At 42.4% G+C, this 27,745-nt stretch overlaps 11 protein-coding genes across 14 annotated transcripts; 9 read left to right on the top strand and 2 right to left on the bottom strand.

Annotated features, from left to right (window-relative positions):
• Positions 1-1,715: 1,715 nt before the first annotated feature.
• Positions 1,716-3,347, top strand: RB195_024039 (uncharacterized protein; the record flags this gene model as incomplete). Of its 2 annotated transcripts, XM_064211680.1 has the most annotated exons (5): positions 1,716-1,784; positions 1,847-2,477; positions 2,576-2,740; positions 2,820-3,030; positions 3,119-3,347. In XM_064211680.1, 5 exons carry the CDS (start codon positions 1,716-1,718, stop codon positions 3,345-3,347), a joined length of 1,305 nt encoding a protein of 434 aa, XP_064067561.1. The 2 variants fall into 2 exon arrangements, with proteins under 2 accessions (XP_064067561.1, XP_064067562.1); XM_064211681.1 differs by lacking the exon at positions 3,119-3,347 and having other exon boundaries at positions 2,820-3,070.
• Positions 3,348-3,870: 523 nt separating this feature from the next.
• Positions 3,871-4,293, top strand: RB195_024038 (uncharacterized protein; the record flags this gene model as incomplete). The annotated part of the gene is made up of 1 exon (XM_064211679.1): positions 3,871-4,293. One exon carries the CDS (start codon positions 3,871-3,873, stop codon positions 4,291-4,293), a length of 423 nt encoding a protein of 140 aa, XP_064067560.1.
• A 314-nt stretch (positions 4,294-4,607) lies between these two features.
• RB195_024037 (uncharacterized protein) lies at positions 4,608-5,393 on the top strand (the record flags this gene model as incomplete). The annotated part of the gene is made up of 1 exon (XM_064211678.1): positions 4,608-5,393. The coding sequence occupies one exon, from the start codon at positions 4,608-4,610 to the stop codon at positions 5,391-5,393; it is 786 nt and encodes a 261-aa protein (XP_064067559.1).
• An 868-nt stretch (positions 5,394-6,261) lies between these two features.
• RB195_024036 (uncharacterized protein) lies at positions 6,262-6,816 on the top strand (the record flags this gene model as incomplete). Its single annotated transcript, XM_064211677.1, has 1 exon — positions 6,262-6,816. One exon carries the CDS (start codon positions 6,262-6,264, stop codon positions 6,814-6,816), a length of 555 nt encoding a protein of 184 aa, XP_064067558.1.
• A 906-nt stretch (positions 6,817-7,722) lies between these two features.
• On the top strand, positions 7,723-8,499 carry RB195_024035 (uncharacterized protein; the record flags this gene model as incomplete). Its single annotated transcript, XM_013444879.2, has 1 exon — positions 7,723-8,499. One exon carries the CDS (start codon positions 7,723-7,725, stop codon positions 8,497-8,499), a length of 777 nt encoding a protein of 258 aa, XP_013300333.2.
• A 768-nt stretch (positions 8,500-9,267) lies between these two features.
• Positions 9,268-10,560, top strand: RB195_024034 (uncharacterized protein; the record flags this gene model as incomplete). Its single annotated transcript, XM_064211676.1, has 1 exon — positions 9,268-10,560. The coding sequence occupies one exon, from the start codon at positions 9,268-9,270 to the stop codon at positions 10,558-10,560; it is 1,293 nt and encodes a 430-aa protein (XP_064067557.1).
• A 530-nt stretch (positions 10,561-11,090) lies between these two features.
• On the top strand, positions 11,091-11,660 carry RB195_024033 (uncharacterized protein; the record flags this gene model as incomplete). 2 transcript variants are annotated; one of them, XM_064211675.1, is made up of 1 exon in its annotated part: positions 11,091-11,660. In XM_064211675.1, one exon carries the CDS (start codon positions 11,091-11,093, stop codon positions 11,658-11,660), a length of 570 nt encoding a protein of 189 aa, XP_064067555.1. The 2 variants fall into 2 exon arrangements, with proteins under 2 accessions (XP_064067555.1, XP_064067556.1); XM_064211674.1 differs by having other exon boundaries at positions 11,124-11,660.
• A 1,096-nt stretch (positions 11,661-12,756) lies between these two features.
• Positions 12,757-13,230, top strand: RB195_024032 (uncharacterized protein; the record flags this gene model as incomplete). The annotated part of the gene is made up of 1 exon (XM_064211673.1): positions 12,757-13,230. The coding sequence occupies one exon, from the start codon at positions 12,757-12,759 to the stop codon at positions 13,228-13,230; it is 474 nt and encodes a 157-aa protein (XP_064067554.1).
• Positions 13,231-13,920: 690 nt separating this feature from the next.
• On the bottom strand, positions 13,921-14,337 carry RB195_024031 (uncharacterized protein; the record flags this gene model as incomplete). Its single annotated transcript, XM_064211672.1, has 1 exon — positions 13,921-14,337. One exon carries the CDS (start codon positions 14,335-14,337, stop codon positions 13,921-13,923), a length of 417 nt encoding a protein of 138 aa, XP_064067553.1.
• Positions 14,338-15,547: 1,210 nt separating this feature from the next.
• Positions 15,548-16,618, top strand: RB195_024030 (uncharacterized protein; the record flags this gene model as incomplete). The annotated part of the gene is made up of 1 exon (XM_064211671.1): positions 15,548-16,618. The coding sequence occupies one exon, from the start codon at positions 15,548-15,550 to the stop codon at positions 16,616-16,618; it is 1,071 nt and encodes a 356-aa protein (XP_064067552.1).
• A 4,048-nt stretch (positions 16,619-20,666) lies between these two features.
• On the bottom strand, positions 20,667-23,953 carry RB195_024029 (uncharacterized protein; the record flags this gene model as incomplete). Of its 2 annotated transcripts, XM_064211670.1 has the most annotated exons (4): positions 20,667-20,840; positions 22,096-22,230; positions 23,589-23,682; positions 23,817-23,953. In XM_064211670.1, the coding sequence occupies 4 exons, from the start codon at positions 23,951-23,953 to the stop codon at positions 20,667-20,669; spliced, it is 540 nt and encodes a 179-aa protein (XP_064067550.1). The 2 variants fall into 2 exon arrangements, with proteins under 2 accessions (XP_064067550.1, XP_064067551.1); XM_064211669.1 differs by lacking the exon at positions 22,096-22,230.
• Positions 23,954-27,745: the final 3,792 nt, after the last annotated feature.

The raw sequence follows: 27,745 nt of genomic DNA, 5'->3' as shown, positions 1-27,745 counted from the left end.
TTACTTATTGGAAGTGTTTATGAAATAATTCAACTTTATGTTATTTATTATTTCTTTCCTCTCTAATTTCCTTATGCTCTACCCTTATTTTCTCACCAAGCATATCGAACAATTGAGTCACCACTTCTTGTAGAAAGGGTATAAAAATCCTACCGTTGTAACAGTTGTTGCCTTTGGGATAAACTTTGGCCATGTCTTCGCAAAAGCTAGCGACCACGGTTCTCAACATGACTCTGCCAAGCTACGACGTCTTATCGAGACAGCAAGAAGAAACCTCACTCGCAATATCGCAAACGTACAGGTAATCTTCGAGGACTATAGATTACAGCAAGATTCTCTACAAATGGAGAACTTCGACGACAACGAACTACAAGAATTCAGCGCTGAAATCGATGATTGATGATATGCAATCCTCACAGCGTACAATAAACTCAAGGGGAACAGTCAAGAGGTACCCGTATGATGTGCCGTCGCGTATCCAGGAGGCTAATGAGCGTCGTTAATTGCACCGCGCGTCTCCTGATACCGTCATAATCGCTACAGTATCCTGATTGCTCCTCTCGTGCTACTTCTTCAAGGCGCCCCGCCCACGTCACCCCCCACCCATTTCGCCGCGTCTGCCGCTCTTACGACGATTTTTTTACGCCGCGCTTACAGCTCTTATGATGCTCTTTTAAAGTGGAACGGAAAGGAAAGTACGAGGTATTAGATGTAGCTTGAAGGTCTACATAAAGTGTGCTTGTAACTTAATATAAAAGAAAGAAAGAATGAAATGGGTTTGTATAAGTGATATGCCATTTAGAAATGCGAGTAAAAATGAAATTATCCTGTTTCGAATTGTTAGATGGAAAGCACTCATTCATCTCTGGAAATGCAAAAGATGTTTCAAAAAATGTCTCTCTGATCGATGTTATGCTATCTACTTTACTTTTTTTCGCTTTCTAAGAATTTCTTTTTGCTTATCTATCAGCTGGGTCAAACTGGCATCCAACGATTAACGAGGCGCGAATAATGCCTCGCAGACATACACTGTACCTAAAGGTATATTTCGAAGATACAAAGGTCTCTGTTCGCCACTAATACGCCTAACCTGTCATATTGATTTTATGTAGAGAATAGATAGACATGAAGCGATAAAACGATGTTGAAAGAAGTTTGGAGAACCAATCAAAGTTCTATTATATAAAACTGTATAAAACGTACAAGCAAGTATTGAAATATTTGACATGCGCTCTATATAAACAGTATATCTAACTAAAATTTTGAAAGGGTAAAATGTAGAAAGGAGTTTAAAGAATGTATACAAAGTAATAAGTGCATTAAGCTGCTGTTATTATAGCTGCTGCAGTTCAAATTTGAACACGAATTCGTTGGCTGGCATCGTGACAAACACATACTTATGCACTACTAGTTTCTATAGAAAACTTAGGGCATGAAATGTGTTAAATTATGAGATGTTTGAAAATATATGCATGTTATTCTTTTCCCTGAAGCATCTTTTTGAAATAATTTTTACTTATTCTTCTCCTTTATTCCCAATAATACGCGCTTAGTTTACTATAGCCGTACATCAGAATTCGCCTCGGCAATTCGTTTCTCACTTCTCCCCCTTCAAAATCCGCACTACCCACCGCTTCGTCGCGGCGCGAACGTCGCGCGCGGCGTTGATTAGAGAGTAATAGGGAGGTGGGGTGTATCTCAGGCGGTCGTGGAGAATGTCTAGCTGGTGGGGCGGCAGTCGTAATTATGCGCAGGAGCGCGATGCTGAAGGGAGGATAGGAGCGGTCAGCCGGTTTTCACGGGTACCTCTTGTCCCACACCCTAAATTCAAGATACCGACTCTCAGAACCGCAAACAGACTCAGGAACCGCTCCTCCCCGCTTCTCAAGGAAACAGTCAAGCGACCGAAAACAATGCTGTCAACGTCCCGTCAACACGCGCAGACAACCGTTCCGTCATCGACTCGCACTCGACAACCGTTCCCTCGCCAAACGCACTAAGGGATCGAGGAGTCATGAGCTACAATATGTTCAACTTCGTCGACGCGTCAATCCTGAGTAAATTGGAGCTCCCTTCATTCTCAGGCAACTTACTGGAGTATCCAGAATTTTGGGCACGGTTCAGCATCTTGGCGCATGACAAAGCGCAACTAGACAACTCGACGAAATTTTCGCTCTTGAAATCATGCTTACATGGGGAGGCTCATCAATCAATTAAGGGTTTAGCCGTCACAGCAGCCAACTATTCAATCGCCGTAGATATCTTACGAACTCATTACGACGATACTACTACCACTCGTCACATCATGTACACCCAATTGGCCAACCTTCCAGCATGCCATGATGTGAGAAATTTACAGTCATTTTATGCGCAAATGTATGCACTCGTTCGTCAATACGCTACGTATTACGATGATGGCACAGAATTCGCATTTGGAGCTATCCTATTAAAGAAACTACCGAGATGTGTCAGAAGCCGTATCTACGACAAAACTCCAGAGCATAGAAACTTGACTCATCGCAACTGTTATCCCTGCATCGCACTGTCATCACAAAACAACCACTTATCTTCCCAGACGCTTCCTCGTACTTGAGCAACTCCACTGGAGCGATAGCTACGAATCCAGCAAACTATGATAAACTTACAGAACTTGTTGCACGATTCTGGGACTTGGAATCAGCAGGAATAATGGAGAACCCCGGACAAAGTGATGATGAAGAATATCTGAAACTCTTTCGCGGTACCATCTATTATGACTAAGCAGAAAAAAAGATATATGGTAAAACTACCCTTTAAGTACGATCCAAAATACATTCCAGACAACTACTCAATGACATATGCGCGACTAAAAAACAGCATCCCATCGATGTCCCGAAATGCATCATACATGGAAAAGTACAACGCAGTCTTCAAGGAACAACTTGAAGAAGGATTCACCGAAGAAGTACCCGATGCTGAAATAACTGATCCATCACATTACCTGTCACACCATGAAGAGCTTAAAAAAGAGAGCGATGACATAAGAGTAAGGTGGTTCTGTGATGGATCTGCTAGACTCGAGGGAACATGAGCATAAATGAAGCTCTATTTCGAGGACCTGTTCTCCTTCCCGATTTAGTAGGCATCTTGCTCCGAACTCGATTTCCGAAGATATTGATCAACAGCGACGTCGAGAAAACATTTTTAATGGTTGGTCTTCATACGGAATCCCGAAATTACACTCGATTCTTATGGCTCAAGGACTACACAAAACCAGTTCATCCCAACAATATCGTAACCTACAGGTTCAAACGTGTTCTGTTCGGACTTATCTGTTAGTTAATGGACGTTACTACTCAACACAGTAGTACTCATTCTGCAATTTCCATCGAAGAAATCAACAAATGCAGCTTCATTGTTTGGACGAACAGCTTTGGCACTTCATGCAAAAGCTGAAATAATAGTATTTCGACAGGCCCAACTTCAATCTCGTCCAACGGCTCAATTAATATCGCAGCATCGGCTATTTCGATGCCAAAACACATTACTGTGGAAATCACAAGGACGAATTGACAATGCCAATCTCCCTAGTCAAACTACAACTCCAATACTTCTTTCTCACAACAATTACCTCACATATCTTTTTGTACTTCACGTCCATACTTCTCACAATCACTGCGGAGAAAATCACACACTCACCGCAGTTCTCCAGTACGCATGGATACCTATCTTACCTATATAGATAAAGGAAGAGTCGTTGTGAAGAAGGTGATCAAGAAATATTGCTTTCATTGCAAACATTACTCGGCAAGGCAATACATTCTCCCTTCCTTTCCGACGCACCCACTACGAAGAGTCGCTCCTCCACGGTATCCGTTCCAAAACACAGAAATGGACTTTTTCGGACCTCTCTCGTATCGGATAAGAGATAACACCATTGGAAAATATTGGATGAAACTTTCCACATGCCTGAATACTCGAGCTATCGCCCCATACGCTCCGGCGATTTATCGCCACTATCGGTGCCCAACGTGGTTGATATGCGACAATGCTCTGTCATTCGAAAGCGTCGCCAACTGCTATGCTTCTACCATCACACGCGACAACCACGACGATGTACTCGACTACTGCGCCAAGAAAAACATAGAAGTAAAGTTTATACCAGCATTAAGCCCCTGCCAAGGAGGAATATATGAAAAAAATGATCGACTTGTTCAAAAGGTCTCTCAAGCATGCTATAGGATCACGACTTCCCGACCTCGACGACAACAACAGCAAAAGAGTCAGAAGCGATCGTCAACACACGTCCTCTAACCTACGTGTCAAACGAAATCGACAGCGTACCACTGTGACCCATCGACTTCCTAAGGTCCTACACGAAACTCTCGGGACCCCAACCACCAGAACCACAGTGGACTTCAAATCAAGGTACACGAGGAAATCTGCTGGATAGCGACAACAGCCAACCTGAACCACTTCTGGAGCGATGGAAAAAAGAATACATAACTGCACTGCGAGAATGTTTCAAATAGACACATACCACTTCCAGATCACATGAAGAGAATTCGCCTAAAAAAGGAGAATACGTCTTAATACAGGACTCGGCATTACATCGTGGTCAATAGAAGATGGGAAAGGTAGTCGGATCAGTAAACGAATTTCAGAGATCTGTCGACATTCAACTACCATCAAGGACCAAAATCATCAGACCGAACAACCTCGTCTACAAACTGGAAATACCATCAAATGACGAATCAGTCCAAGAAAACGGGGAAAACCAACACTCACACTCTAAGGACAATGAAAGACGCAATACTCACCCAATGATAACAAGATCTAAATCGCGCCTGAACAAAACGTCTGCCACACTAGCTGTCATTACTCTACTTCAACTCATCTCGACAACAACTGGTAACAATCGATGTCCAATGGAGATCGCTACTCATAAGAAAGTCATTTTTGCCACGAATTGCTCCACAAGAGCAGCTGCCATCGCCACTTACGTTTCCGAGCTAGGAGAAAAGATATGGTGGTTTCCAGTGAATTGTCCCATGGAAGCCATAAGATCAGATTTCCCTTTCCATGGAAATTCCACAATCTGCGGAAAACCTTGCGATTGTCCTGCATGGGCTTTGCAATATTCTTTCACAAATAGCGACAGGATTCTGGAATCCGAAAAAGGACGGCTTCCCTTACATTTCATGCAATACCAACCACCGAAAGTCCGCTCGTTCTCACAGTCGCCTTCCTGCAATCCAAAGAAGTCCATTGGAGTTTTCAATCAAATATTATTGTTCGACTGTACTATCATAATAGTGGAAAATCTGACCATCACCATAAAAGAATATATTGACGAAAGCGACTTTATATGTGTGGATAAAGAAGGAAGGAGACGAGCACCAACCAAAAAGTGACAGGAACATCATATTTCTGCAACAAGCATCAATGCGAAAAGATCACAAGACTATAGATAGTATCACGAACGTGATACTACTTAATTAGCTCAATAGCTGCTCTTTTGTGTCTTATAGCAATGCTTATCTGTCGATGATTCATAATGTAATTTGAGTTAGCGCAGTCTGGCGGCCGAATTTGTAGTCTTTAGGTTCGCAGTAGCAAAAAATGATTCATTGGACAAAGATGTTTACAGGCCAACCGAGTACTTCTTTGTGTGAGCTTGTACAGGATATCATAATAGTCTACTCCGCCCTCAATGTACCATATAAATAGCCGTAGAAAGTTCATTGTGCCATTTTTCTTGCTTTTCATGTTGTTTATAATTTTGCTAGCTCTTCTTGCCTACATGTATCGCTTGCCTTTATTACTGTTAATCATTTGCTCGCTTTGTTTGCCTTTAGTTACTGTTAATGTTATGGTTTAATTACCCAAGTTTGAGGTGGTGCTGAATAAAGTGGCTAAGTAATATCCCGCGTGGCACATAATACGAGACCGTCAACTACCGAAGCCCAAACAAGTCCTCCAACAATACAACTGGTGCATCGACAGATCCGACGAACTCAGCTACAACCACTAAGGACCTCAAAACCAAGGAACGACAACCGGATAGAGGTTAGCACTAAGACAAGTTGCAGTGTGAATTTGCATGCTAACGCTTCCGCTTCCTTTGGTTATTACTATTACTTATCTATAAAATCTCGGAACAACTTCACTAACATTGTGAGCAGTGAATCGATCGGTGCAATTATCATCAGTCATCGTCTACTCGTTGTTAACAATTACTATCTTTCATTGCCACAATAGATCTGTATATCCACATTCTCAATGGCAACTTCTCTCAAAATCCGGAAAGGGGTCGTGACTCGCCAATTTAATGTGCTAGCCGACGCCCTGAAAAATTATGCCAGTCTGGGTGAAACCGAAATATCCGCCGTGGAAGGAGATTTCGCGGCAAAAATGTGCGAAATAGACTCAGCGTTAGTATATATTCGCACTGTACAAACTTCTCTCCAAAAGGCCATTTACGCGTTTGCCGAAACTGTTGACAGCATAGAAATGCCACCAGGAGGTGAAAAAGAAAAGCGCGTTTCGCAACACATCGAAAAAGTCAACACACTTCTTTCCGAAACGGAAACATTTCTCGCGCGTCTTGAGGTGCAAAAACACGTCTTGACGACGAAAATGAGAACTCAAACAGGAGTACAAGTATATCCGGACCCTGGAGTGCAAAATCAGGAAGCACCGGTGGGCCGCGTAGAATTACCCAGGCTTCCTATTCCAGAATTTAACGGCAAGAGCTGGCAGTGGGACAATTTCTGGGAATTGTTTAACGCCACAGCGCACTCACTCCCGCTCTCAAATTTACAGAAGTTCAATTAGTTACTGAGAGCATTAAAGGGAGAGGTACGACAGTCTGCAGAACGCTTTCAAGTGACTGCATCAAATTATCCCCTAGTGTTGGAACACTTGCGGGAAAAGTACGGCAATACGTCTGCAATCATAACTAGTCTACATGAAAGATTAGAGACTTGGACTGCACGAAGTACTGACCTCCAGGACCAGTGCAACCTTTTTGACAAGATTTCATCGCTCAATAAGCAGCTCGAAAGCAAAGGAGAGAATCTTGATAGCCCATGGTTATTGTCCAAGATCCTTGCAAAATTCAGGCAAGATATCCAGAGGAGGGTACTAGAGAAAAAAGTCTCATTACCCGCAGAACAGGTCTGTAATCTCAAGAAACAGATGGAAACGCTTGAAACAGTTATCCGGCAAGAGCAAGAGATTGAACGCAATCTGCCGGTGAGAACTGAGCGGAAAAATTTTCCATCGAAACTAAAACCAAATCCTTGGCAGAATAGAAAACGAACACCGTATTGTTTCTATTGTGAATCGAAGGAACACTGGCCAACATCTTGCACAAAACTTAAACTTCCCAAAGAAAGGATTGATTTCCTCAAAAAGATGCAGCGATGTCTGGGTTGTGGGTCAAAATTCCACAATACCCCAGAATGCAAATCGAGAAGGTGTGCGCATTGTGGAAAAAGCACCATACTTCAACGTGCTTCAAATCCACGTCATCAATTCCAGAAAATTCAAGGAATACTGCCACAAAAAAGAATGAAAAAATCCAAAAGACAACACAAAATTTCACAACAAGCGCGAAAACCTCAACCATCCCGGAAAATAAACCTGCTCTACATCAAACAATTCTAACAGTTTACAAAAACAAAGGGGGACCAAATATTTCTTCTGACCGGCTCCCTAAAAGTTATACATCCGTCAACAATGAAGCTCCAAAAGGTGCAAGTGCTGCTTGATACTGGAGCAGACAGATCCTTTATCGATTCTAATCCCGCAAAAGAACTCCAACTTCCAGAATGTGGAAGAACAGCAATGAGATTAACCACATTCGGATCACCTGAACACCGGGATATTGAATGCACGCTCACACACTTGAACGTTTGGGATGCAAAAGGAGTGCCGCATATGCTACGGCTCTTCACATATGACACTCTCACAGCAAATCTCACTCAAGGTGCAATGGATAGTGAAAACACAAAATTCATTCGTCGCAAAGGCCTCCACGTCTGCTCACCGTCCAAAAAAGCCAAGATGCAACCAAAAATTCTCATCGGCTGCGACCAGTTGTGGAATTTCATTGAATTTGAAGCCCCACATTTCAACCTACCTTCAGGATTACTTCTCTTCCCTACCAAATTTGGTTACATGATAACGGGACAAAAAATTGATTCCAACAGCACCATCCCATATCAGCTTCCAGCATTCATAAACATGCTCAAAGTAGAAAACAAGATGGACCACTGGGAGCAGCACTGGGACTCTGAAGCCAACAACGCTGGAAAAGAATATACCGGTCCCGAAAAAGAAGAAAAAGCAAGGATCAATCATGAACTACTTGAGGAATTCAACAAATCGATCCAGCGAAACGACGACGGCTATTACGTCAACCTTCCATTCAAGAAAACATTCGAAGACTTGCCAGATAACCGCATGTTAGCATGGAAGCGACTGAAAAGCATCTTACAAAAGTACAGTAATTAGTCGGATGTTCTTCAACAGTACGACGGTGTCTTCAAAAAACAACTCGAGAAAGGCATTCTCGAAGAAGTTGACGAAGGCAAAGACTCGCCAGCCACCAAAAAACATTACTTACCCCACCAGCCCGTAATAACTCCAAACAAAGAAACCACCAAATTTCGCGTAGTCTTCGATGCGTCAGCGCACTATAAAGGATGCTCATCACTCAACGATGTAATACACCAAGGACCAACTATACTACCCAAACTATATGGCATACTACTACGATTCCGTACGGCAAAATACGTACTAATATCAGACGTAGAAAAAGCATTTCTTCAAGTGCGCATAGAAGAGAATGATCGAGATTTCACTAGGTGTCTCTGGATAAAAAACATCAATGAACAATTAACTCCAGAAAATTTTGCTGTCTACCGATTCACTCGCGTATCATTCAGAATTAACGCATCGTCCTTTCTACTAAGTGCAACTATTCTTTACCACTTAAAGAATTTTGTCGAGGAAAAGGAGTTTGCAGAAGAAATTTCGGCAAATGTCTATGTCGGCGATCTTTTCATTCGTGCTGAGACGAAAGAAGATGCAATAAGAAAGTATACTCAATTTAAGCAGATCTTCTCGGAACTACATATGAATTTGCGCGAATTCGTTTCCAATAGCACAGAAATTATAGATTCCATTGCTACTTGTGACTAGTCGTCAAATCAAAACCCAAAGGTGTTGTGGATCCCATGGACCTCCACCAACGACGAATTCATGCTAAAGCTCTCTATAATGCATAAAGAATTTGTGAGCAAGCGCACAGTAGCGCAACAAATTGCTTCAGTATACGATCCATTAGGATGGTATACGCCTTTGCTAGTCAAGGCTAAATACTTCCAACAGCAACTATGGAAACACCAATACGACTGGGACGAGCCACTGAATCAAGAAGACACGCAGCAGTGGCACAAACTTATAACCAGCATCAACGGATTCCAACATAAAATTCCTCGAATGATTGCCGAATCCAACAAAACGTATACACTCATCACCTACACAGATGCAAGTTCTATAGCGATGGCAGCATGTACATACCTATCTACCGACACAAAATCACATATTTTGATGGCCAAGTCGAAAGTATCAGACGCAAAACGGGAAATCACAATCCTGAAACTTGAACTAAATGCTATTACCATTGGGACACGATTGTCTTTCAATGTCATTCAAAGTCTCACCAATGAAATCCATATTCATCGTATCCTTATTCTATCTGACTCCGAAATTGCACTGAAATGGATCGCATCACCGAATACTCGTTCCAGTGGCGTCTTTGTAGCAAACCGCATCAAAGAGGTGCAAAAGGTTGTACGAGATTTAAACTCATTGAAAATCTTGGTACAATTTGGTTACATCGACACAAACCATAACCCAGCAGACTGTGGTACAAGAGGTCTAACGAAAGACCAGTTCTCAGCTCACATATGGTGGACAGGATACACCCTTAAGCAGATTACAGAGAACAAAATTGCTCGAGACTTTGTATCAATTCCAGATAATGAAGGAGAAGAACTCCCGTCTTCAATTGAAATGCATATTCGGGTTACAGAGAATGATAACAGTGACCAAGTAACGGACATCCTGGAGCTTGCAACTTTCAGCTTCTATTCAAAAGCAAAAAGAATTCTGGCTTTTGCACTGAGATTCCTCAAAAACACGACGTCACGCCTTCGAGGAGAGCTACAAAGCAAACTCCACAGGCATCTTTCGTGGCTTTTGAGCAATGAACAAGGAAATCACCTCTCAGCAAAAGATATCCTTGATGCCCAGCATGTGCTCATAAAAAATCACCAGATGGTACACATCAACAGACACTATAAGCAAGAGCTAAGTAAAAATTTAAATCTGAAACAAGACAAGGCCGGCTTATTGCGAGCTTACGGACGACTCAACAAGTCCGATCTTAATACACTAGCAAAAAATCCTATCATCATTGTGCCAAACACCGATCTGAGCCGCTTAATCATCGACGATGCTCATGGGATATACCATAAGGGTATTCCGCACACTATGTCAGATGTTTGACAAATGTACTGGATCCCACGATTACGAGAGCAAGTGAAAAAACGAGTACGCCAGTGCATACCCTCCCAGAAGATGAATAATCTCCCATACAAACATCCTGAAATGACGGATCTCCCAGCAAATCGTGTAACACGAGCACGGACGTTCCAACATATAGGCTTAGACTACTTTGGCCCGATGACAGTATTTCGAGAAGACATGGTTAAAACTAATGCATATGGATGCATATTCACATGTGCTGTTACAAGGTTGATTCACCTCGAGCTTGTACCTGATGGAACAGCCGAAAAGCTTATTATGCCTTCCGACGCTTTGTTGCTAGGCGAGATAAACCAGATACAGTAACCTGTGACAACGCACCCACGTTTCTCCTAGGAAACCAAGTTCTGAACCAAAGCCTTGAAGCTACAAGAGAACAGTTGGTGGAAAGGATAATGAGCGAACAGTGCATCCAGTGGCACTACATAACGCCTTACTCACCTTGGAAAGGCGGATTCTACGAACGCCTCATAAAAACAATAAAAAGTTCAATGTTGAAGTCGATTGGACGACGTATCCTAACTATGGATCAACTACTAACCTTACTAACAGAAGTTGAAGCATGTCTCAATACACGACCATTGACTTACCAAGAAACTGATTATAAAAACACTTTGCATTGTCTGCGCCCAATCGATTTTATCCAGAACGAGATAGACATCACACTTCCACTCACAAATTTCGAGGAAAGTCAAGATGATCCATCTTATTACCCATCTAGTGAGGCAGCTCGCCTCAACACTCATCTACAAACAATTAGAGCATTGCAATCATCCTGCGCTCTTTCCGAACGCTACTGGAAAATATGGAAGGACGCATATTTAACCGCCTTGCGAGAACAACATCGACGTCACATGAGCAAAAAAAGAGGATGCAACCGTCAACCGACCATTGGAACGGTTGTTCTTATAATTTACTCCTGCCAGAAAAGAAACAACTGGAAGTTAGGAAGGATCACAAAATTGGTGCAAAGTAGCGACGGTGAAATAAGAGAAGCTGAAGTCTTCTGCGGAAAAAAACACCTTCATACGTCGACCGGTAAACCAACTGGTCCCACTTGAAATAAGCGGATCTCAAGAGTCCACACAGAACGATCATGATAATACTCAAGACAGCGCAATCCAGTTGCAAGAAGAGGTGCAAGACCTAACTCGTGAACATCCACGCTATAACCTGCGCCCAAGATCAATTCATCAGCATCGCGTCATTCCTCCAACGGCAAAAAGCCGAGTTTTTACAGCAAGCTGCCTTCCACTAAACTATCTCAAACTTCTAATGGCTATCGTCACTACAGCCATAGTAGCAGGGTCACCAACGAATCCGACTTCGTCGTCAAGTGACAACTCGTCAGCACATGATAGAATGCAGACCTGAAGGTGTCTACGTTAACTCCCCAAACGCCGAAGCTTACGAACTTTGCGTGAACAACTACTGCATCACTGAGAACACGCCACCAATCCAACAGGTCATATCAATTCTTATTAGTGATCTCCTATATAATTATGAAGCTCGATGAAAAATTAAAACCGCAAACAAATACACAGTAGTTGACACTACGTGTCCAGCACAACCGTTCTGTGCAGCCATCAAATGCACACTCTGCTCAGAAAACATCTTCAATCCAGAATGCTGGCCAGTGGCTGCAATAGCCGGTGCAGGATTTCTTCTATACCTACTCATAGCACTTTGCTACACCATATGTTACGTTCCGGTCGTCCAATCAGAATACTACTACAAGGAATCTACACAATGTGCTATGTGATACTATACGTGATCTTCACAAACATACCAAAAATCTTCCTGTTTAAACAAGGACGTCGAAGACGGTACCACCAGCTTTTGGAAGCTCTTGCCTTATGTGGCTTAATTGTAACTACTTGGACATGCCAAACATGCCAAACAGTAAACGTTTTTTCTCATCACTTAAAAAACTGTGTCAAAACCTCCGGACAAACTGTATGCAAAGCAGAAATTGCATCAGTACTAAAAATAAATCCATTCAAGAGGGATGCGTGTATTCGACTACAAGGCAATCACTCCACAGTTCTTGAAATGAGATTTTACTGGGCACATCTTCGACTACTGTGCCAGAAAAATTCTCTGCTATACACAAGAAACATTGTTCAAAAGGTGGTAGACACCAAAAGATGCCCCCACATGGGGTCTTGTGTAGAAAACAAAAGTGCAGAAATCAATGCCAGCAGCTTAATTCGGGAGCTCTCCATCGGCAACAATTACCCTGGTACAACGAGATGTCTTGAATCGTGTGGAGGACCAGGATGCGATTGCTTCTATTTGAGCTCTGGCTGTTTGTTCAACAGGATCTATGCTGTTCCAACAGACAATGATGTCTACGAACTTTTCACATGTTCCGCATGGGAGAGGGTAAAAGCAAAGGTGCAAATTAAACGACCAACAGATGAAAACTTCAACACCTACGTGCTCGGTCTGCGACGTAACGTACCAGTACAACTACCATCTATGGACGTCACCTTAAGCGTGCTCTCATGGCTATACCTTTCAATCCTAGACACAAAGTTCATTTCAAACGCACATACCACCTCTCTGTGGACATCTGAGGCACTCCCACACTTACACTGGCCAGCATTCTGGATTGAAGATGTTTTCTGAGCAGAGTGTGCATTTGATGGCTGCACAGAACGGTTGTGCTGGAGCTGTGCTGTGCTCAACTACTGTGTATTTGTTTGCGGTTTTAATTTTTCATCGAGCTTCATAATTATATAGGAGATCACTAATAAGAATTGATATGACCTGTTGGATTGGTGGCGTGTTCTCAGTGATGCAGTGTTGTTTCGCATTTTCAAATTTTTTATTGGCGTTTTGGGAGTTAAAGTTCGTAGAAGCTTCGGCGTTTGGGGGCCTTTCATTCTATCATTGCTGACGAGATTCTATCATGTGCTGACGAGTTGTCAAGACGAGGATCGGATTAGGTTGGTGACCCTGCTACTATGGCTGTAGTGACGATAGCCATTAGAAGTTTGAGATAGTTTAGTGGAAGGCAGCTTGCTGTAAAAACTCGGCTTTTTGCCGTTGGAGGAATGACGCGATGCTGATGAATTGATCTTGGGCGCAGGTTATAGCGTGGATGTTCACGAGTTAGGTCTTGCACCTCTTCTTGCAACTGGATTGCGCTGTCTTGAGTATTATCATGATCGTTCTGTGTGTGCCGCTTGACTTCCGCTTATTTCAAGTGGGACCAGTTTTTACCGGACGAGTGGTTTTTTTTTTTTTTTAGAAAAATTTAACTTTCTCTTTTTTCACCGTCGCTTCTTTGCACCAATTTTGTGATCCTTCCTAACTTCAAGTTGTTTCTTTTCTGCAGGAGTAAATTATAAGAACAACCGTTCCAATGGTCGGTTGACGGTTGCATCCTCTTTTTTTGCTCATGTGACGTCGATGTTGTTCTCGCAAGGCGGTTAAATATGCGTCCTTCCATATTTTCCAGTAGCGTTCGGAAAGAGCGCAGGATGATTGCAATGCTCTAATTGTTTGTAGATGAGTGTTGAGGCGAGCTGCCTCACTAGATGGGTAATAAGATGGATCATCTTGACTTTCCTCGAAATTTGTGAGTGGAAGTGTGATGTCTATCTCGTTCTGGATAAAATCGATTGGGCGCAGACAATGCAAAGTGTTTTTATAATCAGTTTCTTGGTAAGTCAATGGTCGTGTATTGAGACATGCTTCAACTTCTGTTAGTAAGGTTAGTAGTTGATCCATAGTTAGGATACGTCGTCCAATCGACTTCAACATTGAACTTTTTATTGTTTTTATGAGGCGTTCGTAGAATCCGCCTTTCCAAGGTGAGTAAGGCGTTATGTAGTGCCACTGGATGCACTGTTCGCTCATTATCCTTTCCACCAACTGTTCTCCTGTAGCTTCAAGGCTTTGGTTCAGAACTTGGTTTCCTAGGAGAAACGTGGGTGCGTTGTCACAGGTTACTGTATCTGGTTTACCTCGCCTAGCAACGAAGCATCGGAAGGCATTAATAAACTTTTCGACTAATCAAAAGTGCCAGTCCCACGATTAGGACTGTTAAGAGGACTGTTTTGTACCATTGCCAGTACACGTCGAGTATGTGTCCAGCATTAGGCCATTCGAAGTCCGACGTTACGTTTTGTGTGTGCATACTGATTTCTTTGAGTCTTGTTTGCAAAGTATGTGTATATTTCAGAATGCCTGTGATGTCAAAGTATTTCGTGGTGGAACCGCATGTCACGGAACAGTTAAGGTGTACACGTGCATTAGACAGAAGAAAACGAAGCGTAGATTGTTCCTTGCTGGGGTGAACAAGGGATAGTGAACGTGTCGATGTCGCAGTCTATTTCTGCATAAACGGTAGTCGAACTTGAAGAATAGGTTACATTTGCACTTGCGCCTCTGTTGCACCTGTAGCATCCATATATGAAAGTGTTGTCAACTTCGCAGATCTCGTCTTTGATATCGACTATGGTGTCTTCTATGGTTTCCTTTATATTGATTATGATCTCGGCCGAGATTCCTCGATTTATTTGCGCCATGACATTGTTACTATGATACTCAGTGAACTTTAAGAACGGGAACGTCACGGGGAGGACATTTCCTATTTTCCGGAAATTTTTATTAATGTCCTGGTCCTGGCAGTGACATTTCACCTGGTTCTCGGCGGGATCACATTGGCTGGAGTCGATGAGGTTGCACTGAAGAGAATGTGCGGCCTCTTAACACAGTCCTCTTAACAGTCCTAATCGTGGGATTGGCACTTTTGATTAGTTATTTTTACCTCACGACTGCATGTGGACGTCTATGTCTTTTCAACTAAATAGTGCACTTCATCGCAGCAAAAGATTGCGACGAAAACACTGTAACAACCGATTAAGTGCAATCCAGCCATAGCATGTACATAGCTAAGTTATCAACAACATACAAGTTTCAATACGCTTTTAGCACAATGAACACCCACGACCAATCCTATGAAGAGCTACTTAGAAGGCGCAAGGAGGAGGAGCAAAGACTGATTGAGCAACTTCGATACAAACGAGCCTGCGTTAGCTTGGCCCCAACCCTTCCAACGGAACATGAAGTCCAAAGAAAAATCAAACAATTCGTTCGGTTAATTCTTCACATTATGAGATCCAATAATTTATCAAATGAATGCGCAGAGCTATTTGGACAACGTTCAACTCTTTTCGCGAAGAGGGAAGCTACCTTGTACAAGTACAAGGTACAGAACCTACAAATGAGGGCGCAATGTATTAGAGAGGAAATAATAAGCGTGGTGCAAGGAATAGCCATGAGCTACGAGGCATACGGATTCTTAATACTAGCAAAATCCGTCCCTGAGAGTTCAGGTACTGATTTTTACGATCAGGAAGTGGACGGTATTTCACTCGAACCGGCTTTCGTTAATGAACTCACCACGAAAGAGCTCGAATTCTTGGATGAGCTTCAGAAAAGCATCAAAACGGAAATGCATGAGGCGATAAAACAGACTGAAAATGAAGACCACCAGAACATCCACGTGGAAACGTTGAAAGCCTTCACTGAGTCTCACCGACTTATGGAAGAATTTGGCAACATCATTAGACAGGAATTTACACGCTTTGGAGAAAAATTAACAGCGCTCGAAGCCCTCCTAGAAGACACGGAGACCAGACATCGAAACATGATGTCGACAGCTCAAAAATGCGAGCAAACTCCAATGCCTGATGATTCCACAGCAGTGAGAATCGACGAGCAAACGAAACCCCCTGAAGGTGATGTCGAAGAGGACTTATTGGACCTAGATGGCGAAGAGGTGCAAAGTCAACCGGATGTGCAAATCCACCAAAGAGACGAACCCTCGGAGCACCTGAAGGATGAAGAGACATGGAAAAACGCTGAAAGAAAAGATAATGATAAAATGCAAAGGTTAAGGTCGAGATCGCCTCACCGCAATGTTCACAGACGAAAGAAATGGATACGAAACCGCATGGCAGAGCTCCTTCACCAAATTAAGAAATCATCACGAATGCCAAACTGAATCTTCTCGCGCCACAGCAGTTTGCGCGAAGGAGACCGTTTTCTGAGATGTGCCTTCTGCGACGTCAAGGGCCAACACTACAGTGACAGCTGTCCGACATACAGAACAGCAAAAGAACGCCAGAGGATGATCAGATGTACACGCTGTCTGGACACACTCCACCGAGCTTCGGAATGCCGCAGAGCGGTAAGGCGCTGTGGGTATTGTCGCAAGGAAGAACATCATTTGGCCATATGCCCGCTACCAGAGCTGAAGGATGCACTGGAAAAGGAATACTCGAATCTGCGTGAGAAACTGAAGATAATTGAGAACGACTTCAACTCCCCAACGTAACACGCTGTGGTTCGAGAAGGAAGCTCCGGCTCTCCATCAAATCTACATGAAAAGCAAGAAAAATGGCACAATGAACTTTCTACGGCTATTTATATGGTACATTGAGGGCGGAGTAGACTATTATGATGTCCTGTACAAGCTCACACAAAGAAGTACTCGGTTGGCCTGTAAACATCTTTGTCCAATGAATCATTTTTTGCTACTGCGAACCTAAAGACTACAAATTCGGCCGCCAGACTGCGCTAACTCAAATTACATTATGAATCATTGAGCTAATTAAGTAGTATCACGTTCGTGATACTCCCACCCGCGAATAGTAGAGGGTTCATGTAGATTTGATGGAGAGCCGGAGCTTGTTTGTAATTTTGCTAGCTCTTCTTGCCTACATGTATCGCTTGCCTTTATTACTGTTAATCATTTGCTCGCTTTGTTTGCCTTTAGTGTTAATGTTAGTTGCCTTTAGTGTTAATGTTATGGTTTAATTACCCAAGTTTGAGGTGGTGCTTAATAAAGTTGCTAAGTAATATCCCGCGTGGCACATAATACGAGACCGTCAACTACCGAAGCTCAAACAAGTCCTCCAACAATACAGATAGATTGACTTATTGGTATTATTTTATTGGTATTGTGGTTTCATTGTTATCTATAGATAGACTATAGATAACAATGAAACCACAATACCAATAAAAGCGTGGAAATCACTAGCAACGACATACTTCGGCTACCCTATCGAATACACGACAACGGAATACAACCATGACATCCTCATGCATATCAAGTGTTCAAAAGGAGGCTTTTACTTTACCAGTAACAAACCAGTGGAAATGATCGAAGCATGTGTCTCAAACCGGAACTACTGCCTCTTGCTCAAACATCATCAGGAAAATCATATCCTATTTCCAAGCAACATCGTCATGCACGAACAAGAAGTTAAAGTGCAATTTTGGCACGGAGGCGAAAAAATCAACCAAAAGACAATAAAGTGCAACGCTCATCCGACTTGCGAAGTGGTAGAATGTGTGCTATGCACTGAGTGAATTTTCAACACATCCTGCTGGATGTACACACTTATCGCTGCAGCTATTGCTACCGTTTTCCTCATAACAGTCATCTGCTTTTTTCCAATGTTATGTTTAATAGCGAGAACAATACGGCTGATTGGCCATCTCCTGTGCAATATAATTACATTTTTTCCTATCTCCATCTACAGAAGAATGAATGAATTCTTCCAACAAAAGAGAAACAGTGAATCACTCATCAGGAGCTACAAAAACCAACGGCGAAAGAAAAGGAAGTACCTTCTGTGTTCAATAGCCCTACTACAAATCCAGTTCTCAGAACAATGCTCGCAACATGTAGTAATAAGCACAACGGAAGAAATATGCACGGATTCAAGAACCTCGTACTCTTGCACATTCAACGAAGCCACCACCCTAACGCTGCAATCAGTTCAGCAGGAGACGTGCCTCTCGCTTCAGGTCCACAAGAAAAATGTAATCGGTTACGTCTCACTAAGGGCAAGTGGCATTTACTTCTCATGCCAGAAGAAAATAGACTTCTTCACATGCGACCATCATTTCATCACCGAATCCATACATAGGTGCAGAGCAGCAGGAAGCTGCGTCGGGAAATTTTCAACTAGTGCAAATAAGAGCCCAGGCTATAGTTTTTGTGCCCTGAGTTGTGGCTGTATAACCTGCGACGGATGTTTTTTATGCTCTCCTAGTTGTCTCTTTTACCGTTTGTACGCCCAACCAACATCTGAAACAATATACACCGTCTTTACATGCCCGAATTGGGAGCCTACAGTAAATGCGCCATTAACGTTTCGACAAGGCGAATCAATAGCAACAACAAACATACTACTTCAACCAGGAAGAACAACTTCGTGGTATAATTTGCTAACATCCCTCATTGGAACCATCGCACCACAACTGCCGATCCTTTCCTCGACTTTCATAACCGACGGAAAAACTACATCAGTAACGAAGCGCTCGGACAACTATACCTCCAGTCAGCAGGACAACTTCAGTGTCCCACAATGCAAGAAGAGTTGAAATGTCATTTCAGTAGCAAAGTGTGCACATGCACCACTGGTTATCACAAAGCAACATGTTCATTCAGCGAGGGTAACATCAGAAATTACATGAAGCCAAATTCACTACCACAATTGACGAAGAACATCATGATCTAGGAGAACGGGGACAACATCTTAGCAAAAACGCAAGTGGGCTCCGCAGTTCAGAATCATAAAGTTGCTGAAAATTCGAAGATAGTTTCAAGTCAACACAGTAGCTCCTGTGAAATCGAAACCACGGAGCTAACGGGCTGTTATAGCTGTACAACAGGTGCAGAAGCAACGATCAACAGCAGCTCCGATGACGACATTTCTGCCGAAATAGATTGGCTTTCTCAAACACAAATCATTTGCTGCACGAAAATCGGGCACATCAACAAAGTTACATTCAGTTTTGGCGAACCATCCATCTCTCTTACCTGGAAAGCGACATGCCCCAGAGGGACGATAACCGTCATTATTACAGGAAGATTGTACTTCTTGAATGAAGAAATCTTCAGAGCGGAAAATCAAGAAAAACATTTCTACGTCGAGGCTGCTCGAGATGCATCTGCCATTCGTACAATGGCCAGAAAAGTTCTCGGCGTCATCCAAGGAATCATATTTTCAATATGTCATTTCTGGGGCATGAGTGGTTTGTTCTTGATCGCGTTCATTGTATTCATTATGATCAACGTATTACCGCGTTTCTTCAACTCTGAACATGCACGACGTAGAAAGCTCATTTGAACTTTTCGCCCTCAAGAGTGTATGTATCGATGTACAAACAGAATACCTTGTCACTGAATCATATTCAATTTCCGAAAATCCCTTTTGGTTATTGGAAGTGTTTATGAAATGATTCAACTTTATGTTATTTATTATTTCTTTCCTTTCTAATTTCTTTATGTTCCACCCTTATTTTTTAACCAAGCATATCGAACAACTGAGTCACCACTTTTTGTAGAAAGGGTATAAAAACCCTATCGTTGTAACAGTTGTTGCCTTTGGGATGAACCTTGGCCATATCTTCGCAAAAATAAAGCGCAATGCTCCTAACATCGACCAATCGATTGAGCTTTTCGGGACGCCAACCGCACTTTTTCCTGCTTGAGAGGTGCCCAGATTTCTTAAGAACAGCTCAAAGCAGGAGGTACGGTGGTGTTAAAGAGGCGAGCACGGAGGCGGATGTTCCTAAGTTTCACGACTACATTCTCGATGCTCCTATACGCTTCCCAAACAGCTCGCTTTCTCTTGTCAAGTTCAGGGATCACCTCTTTTTTTATGCTCATTTTACGACCCAAATTTGCTTAGCTGATCCATTTGGACATCTTCGTTCGTTGAGCGTGAATGTGGCATTCGAGATCCGTTAATCTTTTCTTCCTAAAAATCGTCTTTGGCAAATTCAGCTGAAGACTGATATTTCTACAAAATTCGGCCAGCATTTGTTCAGATTGGCAGATGCTAGATGTGATCAGAATGATGTCATCAACGAATTATAGGTGGCGTAGCTGTCAACCACAAAATTTCATTCTCATGTCATCCCATTTCAGCTTTCGCATTTCGTTGACAGAAGCAGTAAATATTTTGGCTGACATTATATCTACCCGTCGTCCGATGATGATTTTCTTATAGAATGGCTAAATTCCAATGGTGAAGTTACTGCACAATTCTTGGTGCCTGTGTCTTTATTTGCTGAGTATGGGCACTTGCGTTGTCCAATGCTTCTATGTCCGGCTCCGTCTCAACTGAGCTGAAGGCCTTTAAGTCGATGAATAGGAGGCACAGCGGCATCTTGTACTTTCGCGATATCTCGATAAACTTCAAAACAGTCTGAATGTTAATCATTTAGGGATCGTCTTCGAAACCCTGGTTGCTCGCATGACTGTGCATCATCTAGTACCTTTCCAATCCTCTTGAGGATCACACGTTTAAAGTTTAAAGAGACTGTAGTTTGTAGTTGGGGTGAGGGACAGTAGACAGATTGGGCGATAGTTGTTGATATCATTTGGATTCCACTTCTAATAGAAGAACAGAAGTCTTGCTAGCCTTCCGCTAATTAGGAACGTTGTATTCCGACAGTTAACGCATAAAAAGCCTTGCCAGAGTGTTAGTGAAGGCTCGCGAAATAGGGCTCCTTCAGATATTCAGGTTTTATCTAGGGGGAGCGTGCCGTACGATTCCTTACCGACATAATAGCATGTCGCACTTCGAACGAGAGAACCTCTGCAATAACATATCCATCCTCTCCAAGATGGTGAGAAAGCAAATGGACGTGTCTGTCGGGAAGATCGATGTAGAAGTCGTGGACCATTTTCTTTATTATCCTTCTCGATTTGGGTTCGAAAGGGCAACTCTCTGTCTTGCGAATGATACATGTATTGATGTATTGTATTATCCGCCTTTGTATTATCCTCTTCAACACTGCTGCTGTTTCCTCTTTAAGGTCTCCTATCACCTTTCTTTAAAGCTTTGCAAGCTCTTGCATAAGTTCATGGGTTTCGGCTCGTACAGCTCTACGCCAGCGTAATACCTCAAGAATTCCCAGGAGAACTATTTTTTGATGATTTCAAGACTCTCAACTTTCCTCGTGACTTGTGAAGGTGTTCTTTGAGACAATCGTATTCCTTGTCAATGTCGTTCATGATTGTATCTTGCTATAAGCCAACTCAAAAAGCTAAAAGGTCCCAGTTGATAATGGTCCTAAAGCTTCCCTTTTCAATCTTTGCGGCTTTTTCTCCCTTTGGCATAAAATATACTTTTTTTCCTACGGTGGCCCGTTTTGTGTGTGTGTGTTTGTGTTGTGTCGCAACAGCGAGGTCCATCAAGAAAAACCTCTTATTTATTATGTTCATTTCGGTATGGTGCTCTCCATGCTCTCTCGAATGACTTCAATGTGCGGCGTAAAAGGAAAATTTAAAATTGCTAGTTTTTCCGTTTCCTTCGGAAAGTTTCATCCTGCTTGTTCCAGTGTATACCGTGGATCTTAATATGACTCTTCAAGCGTCCTTTTGGGGCTAGCTTTGGCGTTGAAACAGCAAACAACAACAACAATTACATTCTAGAAAAAACGATATTCTCTGTAAACCTTCTCCAGGTCCATATAGAAAATTTCAACTCCTTTTTCTCTCTCTTCTCTCTCTCCTCCTTTACCTTCGTAGCTTGATGCTTTAGCATAAGCCACGATGATAGTCAAATCTGGCGTTAAACCAAGTTCTCTCTTCTGCAGATGTTCGATTCAGGTCGTTGTTCGAAAAAGTCGATATTTATTCCCATACTCGTGTTGACGAAGACACCGACTCCACCAACTACTTTTCTGCCGCTATGTCCCTGAAAACAGTTCTTGTCTAGTTCCAAACACAGCGTTCCTTGGGTGGTGTCGTCTCGTATCGGTCAGACGAATGACGTCACACTTAAAGGCATCACCCCACGAATCTGGGGTGGTGCGGGTTTCAGGTGGGTTATGCCTATACGGAGTCGTAGATTATGGGGAGGGTGATTTCGTCCATTCTTCCTAACTGCCGTAAAAAAAAGCCCTGGAAAATACGGCTTCGAGCGTTCAGGGGCTCTATTTTCTACAACGATTTCGACTGGAGCGCGTCAGCTTTGCGCATGCGCCGCATCTTCAGGGCCGTTTTTACTGCAATTAGCAATAAACGAACAGAACCACCTTCTGCCCATAATCAACGACCCCCTATAGGCATACCCACCTGAAACCCGCACGACCCAAGATTTGGAGGGTGATGCCTTCAATCTTCCTGCTTTCCTACATCAGTACCTCAATGACCACTTCCGATGCAAGCGTTCCTGCGTTGTATGTTCAGATCGTCACTTAGTCCTTTTTCGTTTCGGCAGCCTAGATGACTCCTGCAACCCCGCCTTTCCAAGCACACTGCATCAGGTGTTACTACAGAGTCAGCAGTTTCTTTAAAAATTCATAAGAAGGTTGCAGGAATCTAGCCCCACAAGTTTTACGTGAAACCGATGCGTTTTCCTGGAGTGGACAAATGGAACTTATTTGTTGAAAGCGACTCCAGACTGCCTACTTTGCACCTCCCACTCATTTGATTGCAGGCTTTGGGCCAATGCGAGATATAAGAGTATTACAAATAAATCCTTGCAGAGCAAAAACAGAGGAGCTGTTTCTTGAAGCCGCCTGCATCTTGAAGAAGGCGCAAAGTCACTTTTGTTCCGTGAGTATTCCTTGTCGGCTACCTGGGAATGCGCATGTACCGTTACTAACCGACTCTGATCCCTCTAATGAGGAAGATCCGTAGCGCATCCTTATCACTAAAGAAAATTCAATTAATTTAACAGAGCGATTTTTCTTGGAAGAAGCTATGTCGATGTGATTTTGTCAATTTTTACCACCTAGTCCTGACATTTCCAGACCTATTAAGTTTTTCTTTTTTTTTTTTCTAAAGAACATCGCACATTCTGCGGACACAAGCACAAAATTTGATTTTCTCAACTGTCAGCAAGAAGGCTAACAGCTGTAAAAAGACAAATGCATCAGCTTATATAGCAAAATAAGTGTGGAGTGTAGAATTCCTTATCAATGATATGCTTAAATAATCTTACCTTTGCTGGACATCGGAAAGAGTCACGTTGTACAACTGGCTTTCCAAATGGGCATGAAAGAGGACCAACACAAAGGTTGGCGTCCACGCACCACCTGAATATGATTGGTCGACGAAGTTGTCGATCGTTTTAAATGATGAACCAATTTAGCTCCATACTCACGAATACTTATGAAGCTAACATAAATCCCCTTTCGGAAGCGTTCTAAAGGTCTCACTTGTGACAAACCTGCAGTGCTCCCGAAATCCAAAAACTTGAGTGTAGGATTCTGCACATGAGCGACAGTCCGTAGCTTCCCGACAGAAATTCACAGAACCAGAGTGAAGGACAACGAATAAAGAGCACAGAAAAACTGCTGCAAACATTTCTTCTGGAAAAATTTAAGCGTGGATTGGTTGTCCTACTGCGACCAAATATATGTAATTCGGAATACGTGAAGGAACTAACGCAAGGACAACTGAGTGTAATGCAAAAGTTCAACTTCGCTTGGATCCAAGCATTGCGAGTCTTTTTTTTGGAGCGGAGAAGAAAGAGTGTTAACGCCATTTTATTTTGGGCAAACCTTTGGCGTACTCACCTCCTCCAGACCGTGGTGACTGTAATCGTTATGCTAGTGAACTGCAATGCAGTGAAACTCTACCACCACTAATAAGTAGGGTGCCACCGGCATTTGACTTGTATCTGAGCCTGTTGGTAAAACTCAGAAAGGTCGTTGTACAAGGCCACCTTGTCACGGAGACGGGCTCTTTCTTTCTGTTCATTTTTAGGGTTCAATCTAAAACCTTTCCAAGGTTCTACGAGCAACGACTTTGGGTTCGTTTGGAAAAATCAAGACAGCTATGTCAAAAGCGTAGTCGTTATAAACCTCTACGCAATAAGCTTCAAGTGGAGTCGAATATTTCGACTTTGCCATAGCATATAGATATTTTTCCAGTCGAATTCAGAGTGGACGTTTAGTTTCTCCGACGTATTGCGAAAGTTCGTCCTTCCTTGACTCTTGGCATAGAGATTGCAGTTTGTCGATAGTCAAATTTGAGCAACAGCCAAGAGTAGCCGCATTGCCGTGATGTTAGCGGATCCGCAGATCCGCTAACATCACGGCTGTAGACAGAAATTGTACTTATATGAGTTGACTTTTTCGAGTACGTCTTTTTGCGCTGAGCGGCCTAGGATGGAAGCCGGGGATGGAATGTTTGACGCTGTTTCAACGTGTTCACGACTGCTGCACGTTCGGTTCCGTAAGGAGATGTGGAAAGATAGTGGACCAGCCTATTTTTACTAAGAACTTTTCGAAACCATAGTGTTTTTCTTTCACTATTATGCAAGTGTATACCAAATTTCAAGAAGGACAGCCAATTCGCCCTAACTCTTACCCATGTGATTATTACATGTGATGATTGCTGATTGAGTAGATCGAAACATGTGTCCATTTTGGCTTGAGCAGAACAGACAACGCAGCAGTCATTGATACACCCAAACTGCTGCAAAAGATTGGAATCCTATATGGGCTGCTCCACTGTTGAGATGAACACTATCTCCACGTTAATACGGAACCAAACGCGCAAGTCGCAAGCATGTCAAAACAGCCTCAACCATTCCATCTGATCCCTAGGAGCGTGTCATTTCAATGAGTCTCGCCCCAACATATTGTTTTGTCAAACGGGTCTGCTGCAAAAGGACATTACTGACTAAGCCGCTCAGCGCAATACCTACTCGAAAGAGTCAGCTCATATAAGACCAATTTCTGTCTACATTTCATCTCAAGCGACATAAGTAGGGAAATTCGAGCGTATGAGCAAAATTGTGGCTTCGACAATCACATGAGAGTTGTGGAGATACTGCCACAAATTTACAAAAATAGCTGGGATGCGTAGTATGTTCATCCATTATGGTGGAGATTGCATGACCTCGAGTGTAGCTTATCTTATCACTTGTTAGGCGTGTTGAGAACAACACGTCGGCGAAACCAAACGTCCACTTTGAATTCGGCCGGAAGAATATCTATATGCCATGGCAAAGTCGAAATATTCGACTCCACTTAAAGCTTATTGCGTAGAGGTTTATAACGACTACGCTTTTGACGTAGCTGTCTTGATTTTTCCAAACGAACCCAAAGTCGTTGCTCGTAGAACCTTGGAAAGGTTTTAGGTTGAAGCCTAAAAATGAACAGAAAGAAAGAGCCCGTCTCCGTGACAAGGTGGCCTTGTACCACGACCTTTCTGAGTTTTACCAACAGGCTCAGATACAAGTCAAATGCGGGTGGCATTGCAGTTCACTACATAACGATTACAGTTACCACACTCTGGAGGAGGTGACTACGCGAAAACCTTATCCGAAATAAAGTGGCGCTAACACTTTTTCTTCTCCGCTCCACTTAAAACAAAAAGGAAGTTACATGCAAATTCACAAACATAGAAGTGGTATCATGTGCTACACATTTGAGTTTTTGTAGAATATACAGAATTGATTTCAAAATACAATCCTTCAAAGATATATTTAATTCATTATACTATCATTGCACCATTTTAAGAGTTAAATTGTCCTAAAGTTGTTTCTTTTCTTCTAGGTAATTCTCTCACAATTTTCTTATCCAGTACAATATCTTAGCTGTCCGCTTGGTAAAGTGCAACACATGGGTAATGAACAGTGCTTCGACCACGACAAAGATGCGAGCAGTCTCGTCAAGCGATAATATAAGCCCTCCTATTAAACAAATGAGTAAGACGTACATTTACATTGTGAAAGCTAGAATAGAAGCTAGAATAGAATAGAAGAAGATGAATTACGAAGGTTTTTACAGATAAGCTCAGATGTAAATCTCATCTAAATCACTTGGAGAAGTAGCTGCTGACATAGTCCAAAACGATGGCGAGCAGTAGTGATGTTGTTTCTAGACGGATCAAAAATTCAGAAATCAAAATCCTATTAAGAGATGCAAGATCGATACTGTTGAGGGATTTGTTTTTCTGTCACATGCTCAAGAAATGCGGCTCGTGCGGGCTACGATAAAGAATACATACCTTTGTAGAATCATTCTGTTTTCCCTGCTCAGGAATGACCTCAATCACAGGTTATTTCTTCAGGAAATGAAATCTTCTCTGCTTTACTTGTGGTGAGGGGTCCGAATGAGTGATAAACTTTATGAATTTATGGAAATCACAAATAAAAATTCCAGAAACCGCGGATGAATAGTCCTCCTCAAACCAATTGATTATGAGTGTGACGAACTTTCTACTGAGATGATATAAATGACCACTCATTCTAAAAGAAGCAGTTCTATGTCAACGAAGTGGCAAAATTAGTGCATCAAGGCGCAATTCTCTATTTTTTAAGCAGATGATGCAGACGCAGATGAGTAGAATCATTAAGATTTGTGGCATATATTGCAGACTGAAAAATGTAGCATCCATCCTTAATATGCAAGCGATCAAAACGTCGATAAAGACAAATTTTTTCATGCTCAAACAATAATACTATATACTAGGCTCTTGGGAATAAATTTGACGTTGCCACACCTATGTTTTGTTACTAAAAGAAATTAATCGGATTATGTCCGCCTAAACCTTTTTAGTGGTTTCAACCAAGTAAAATACTTTCTTCTCTTCTAGAAATAGGAGTTGCAAATACGAATTTCTTGTATGTCCTTTAAAGAATGTGAAAACCTGAGGAAAGTGTTGTTTTTGAAAGAGTGATGTCAGGTAGCGAAGACTGATTTGAAAACATAAATTGCTTTAGATGTTGCGAAAGCGCAGTTAGGAGATCATTATGAACAGATTGCGTCGTCTAAATTAGGTTCATTGGACTGACCTGGTTATACATCCAAAAGAGAACGAGATCGGTGAAGGTCACCTTGAGTCGTTGACTCACTGTGCGACATATTATTGTGATGAGAGGCTATTTCACATAGCTGGAAACGTGTATTAAAATCTCATAATGTATTTCCTTCATGTAACTTTCACCAATCAAATCCAGGGGCGGGTGTTGCGAAGTCGGTTAGAGGTTCCGCTGCTAGCACGATCGATCGGAGGTTTAAGTCTGTCCTAGTGCTCATCAAGCCTTTCATCCCTCAGGGATCGACAAATTTTATACCAGATTTGTCTGGGAGGATGAAAACACTTACTTGACGCATCAGCTAGCCTCCCGCAAGTCATTGTATA

Source organism: Necator americanus, chromosome X, assembly GCF_031761385.1.
Source record: "Necator americanus strain Aroian chromosome X, whole genome shotgun sequence".
Classification (NCBI taxonomy): Eukaryota; Metazoa; Nematoda; class Chromadorea; order Rhabditida; family Ancylostomatidae; genus Necator; species Necator americanus.
This window is presented reverse-complemented; position numbering and strand designations above follow the sequence as displayed.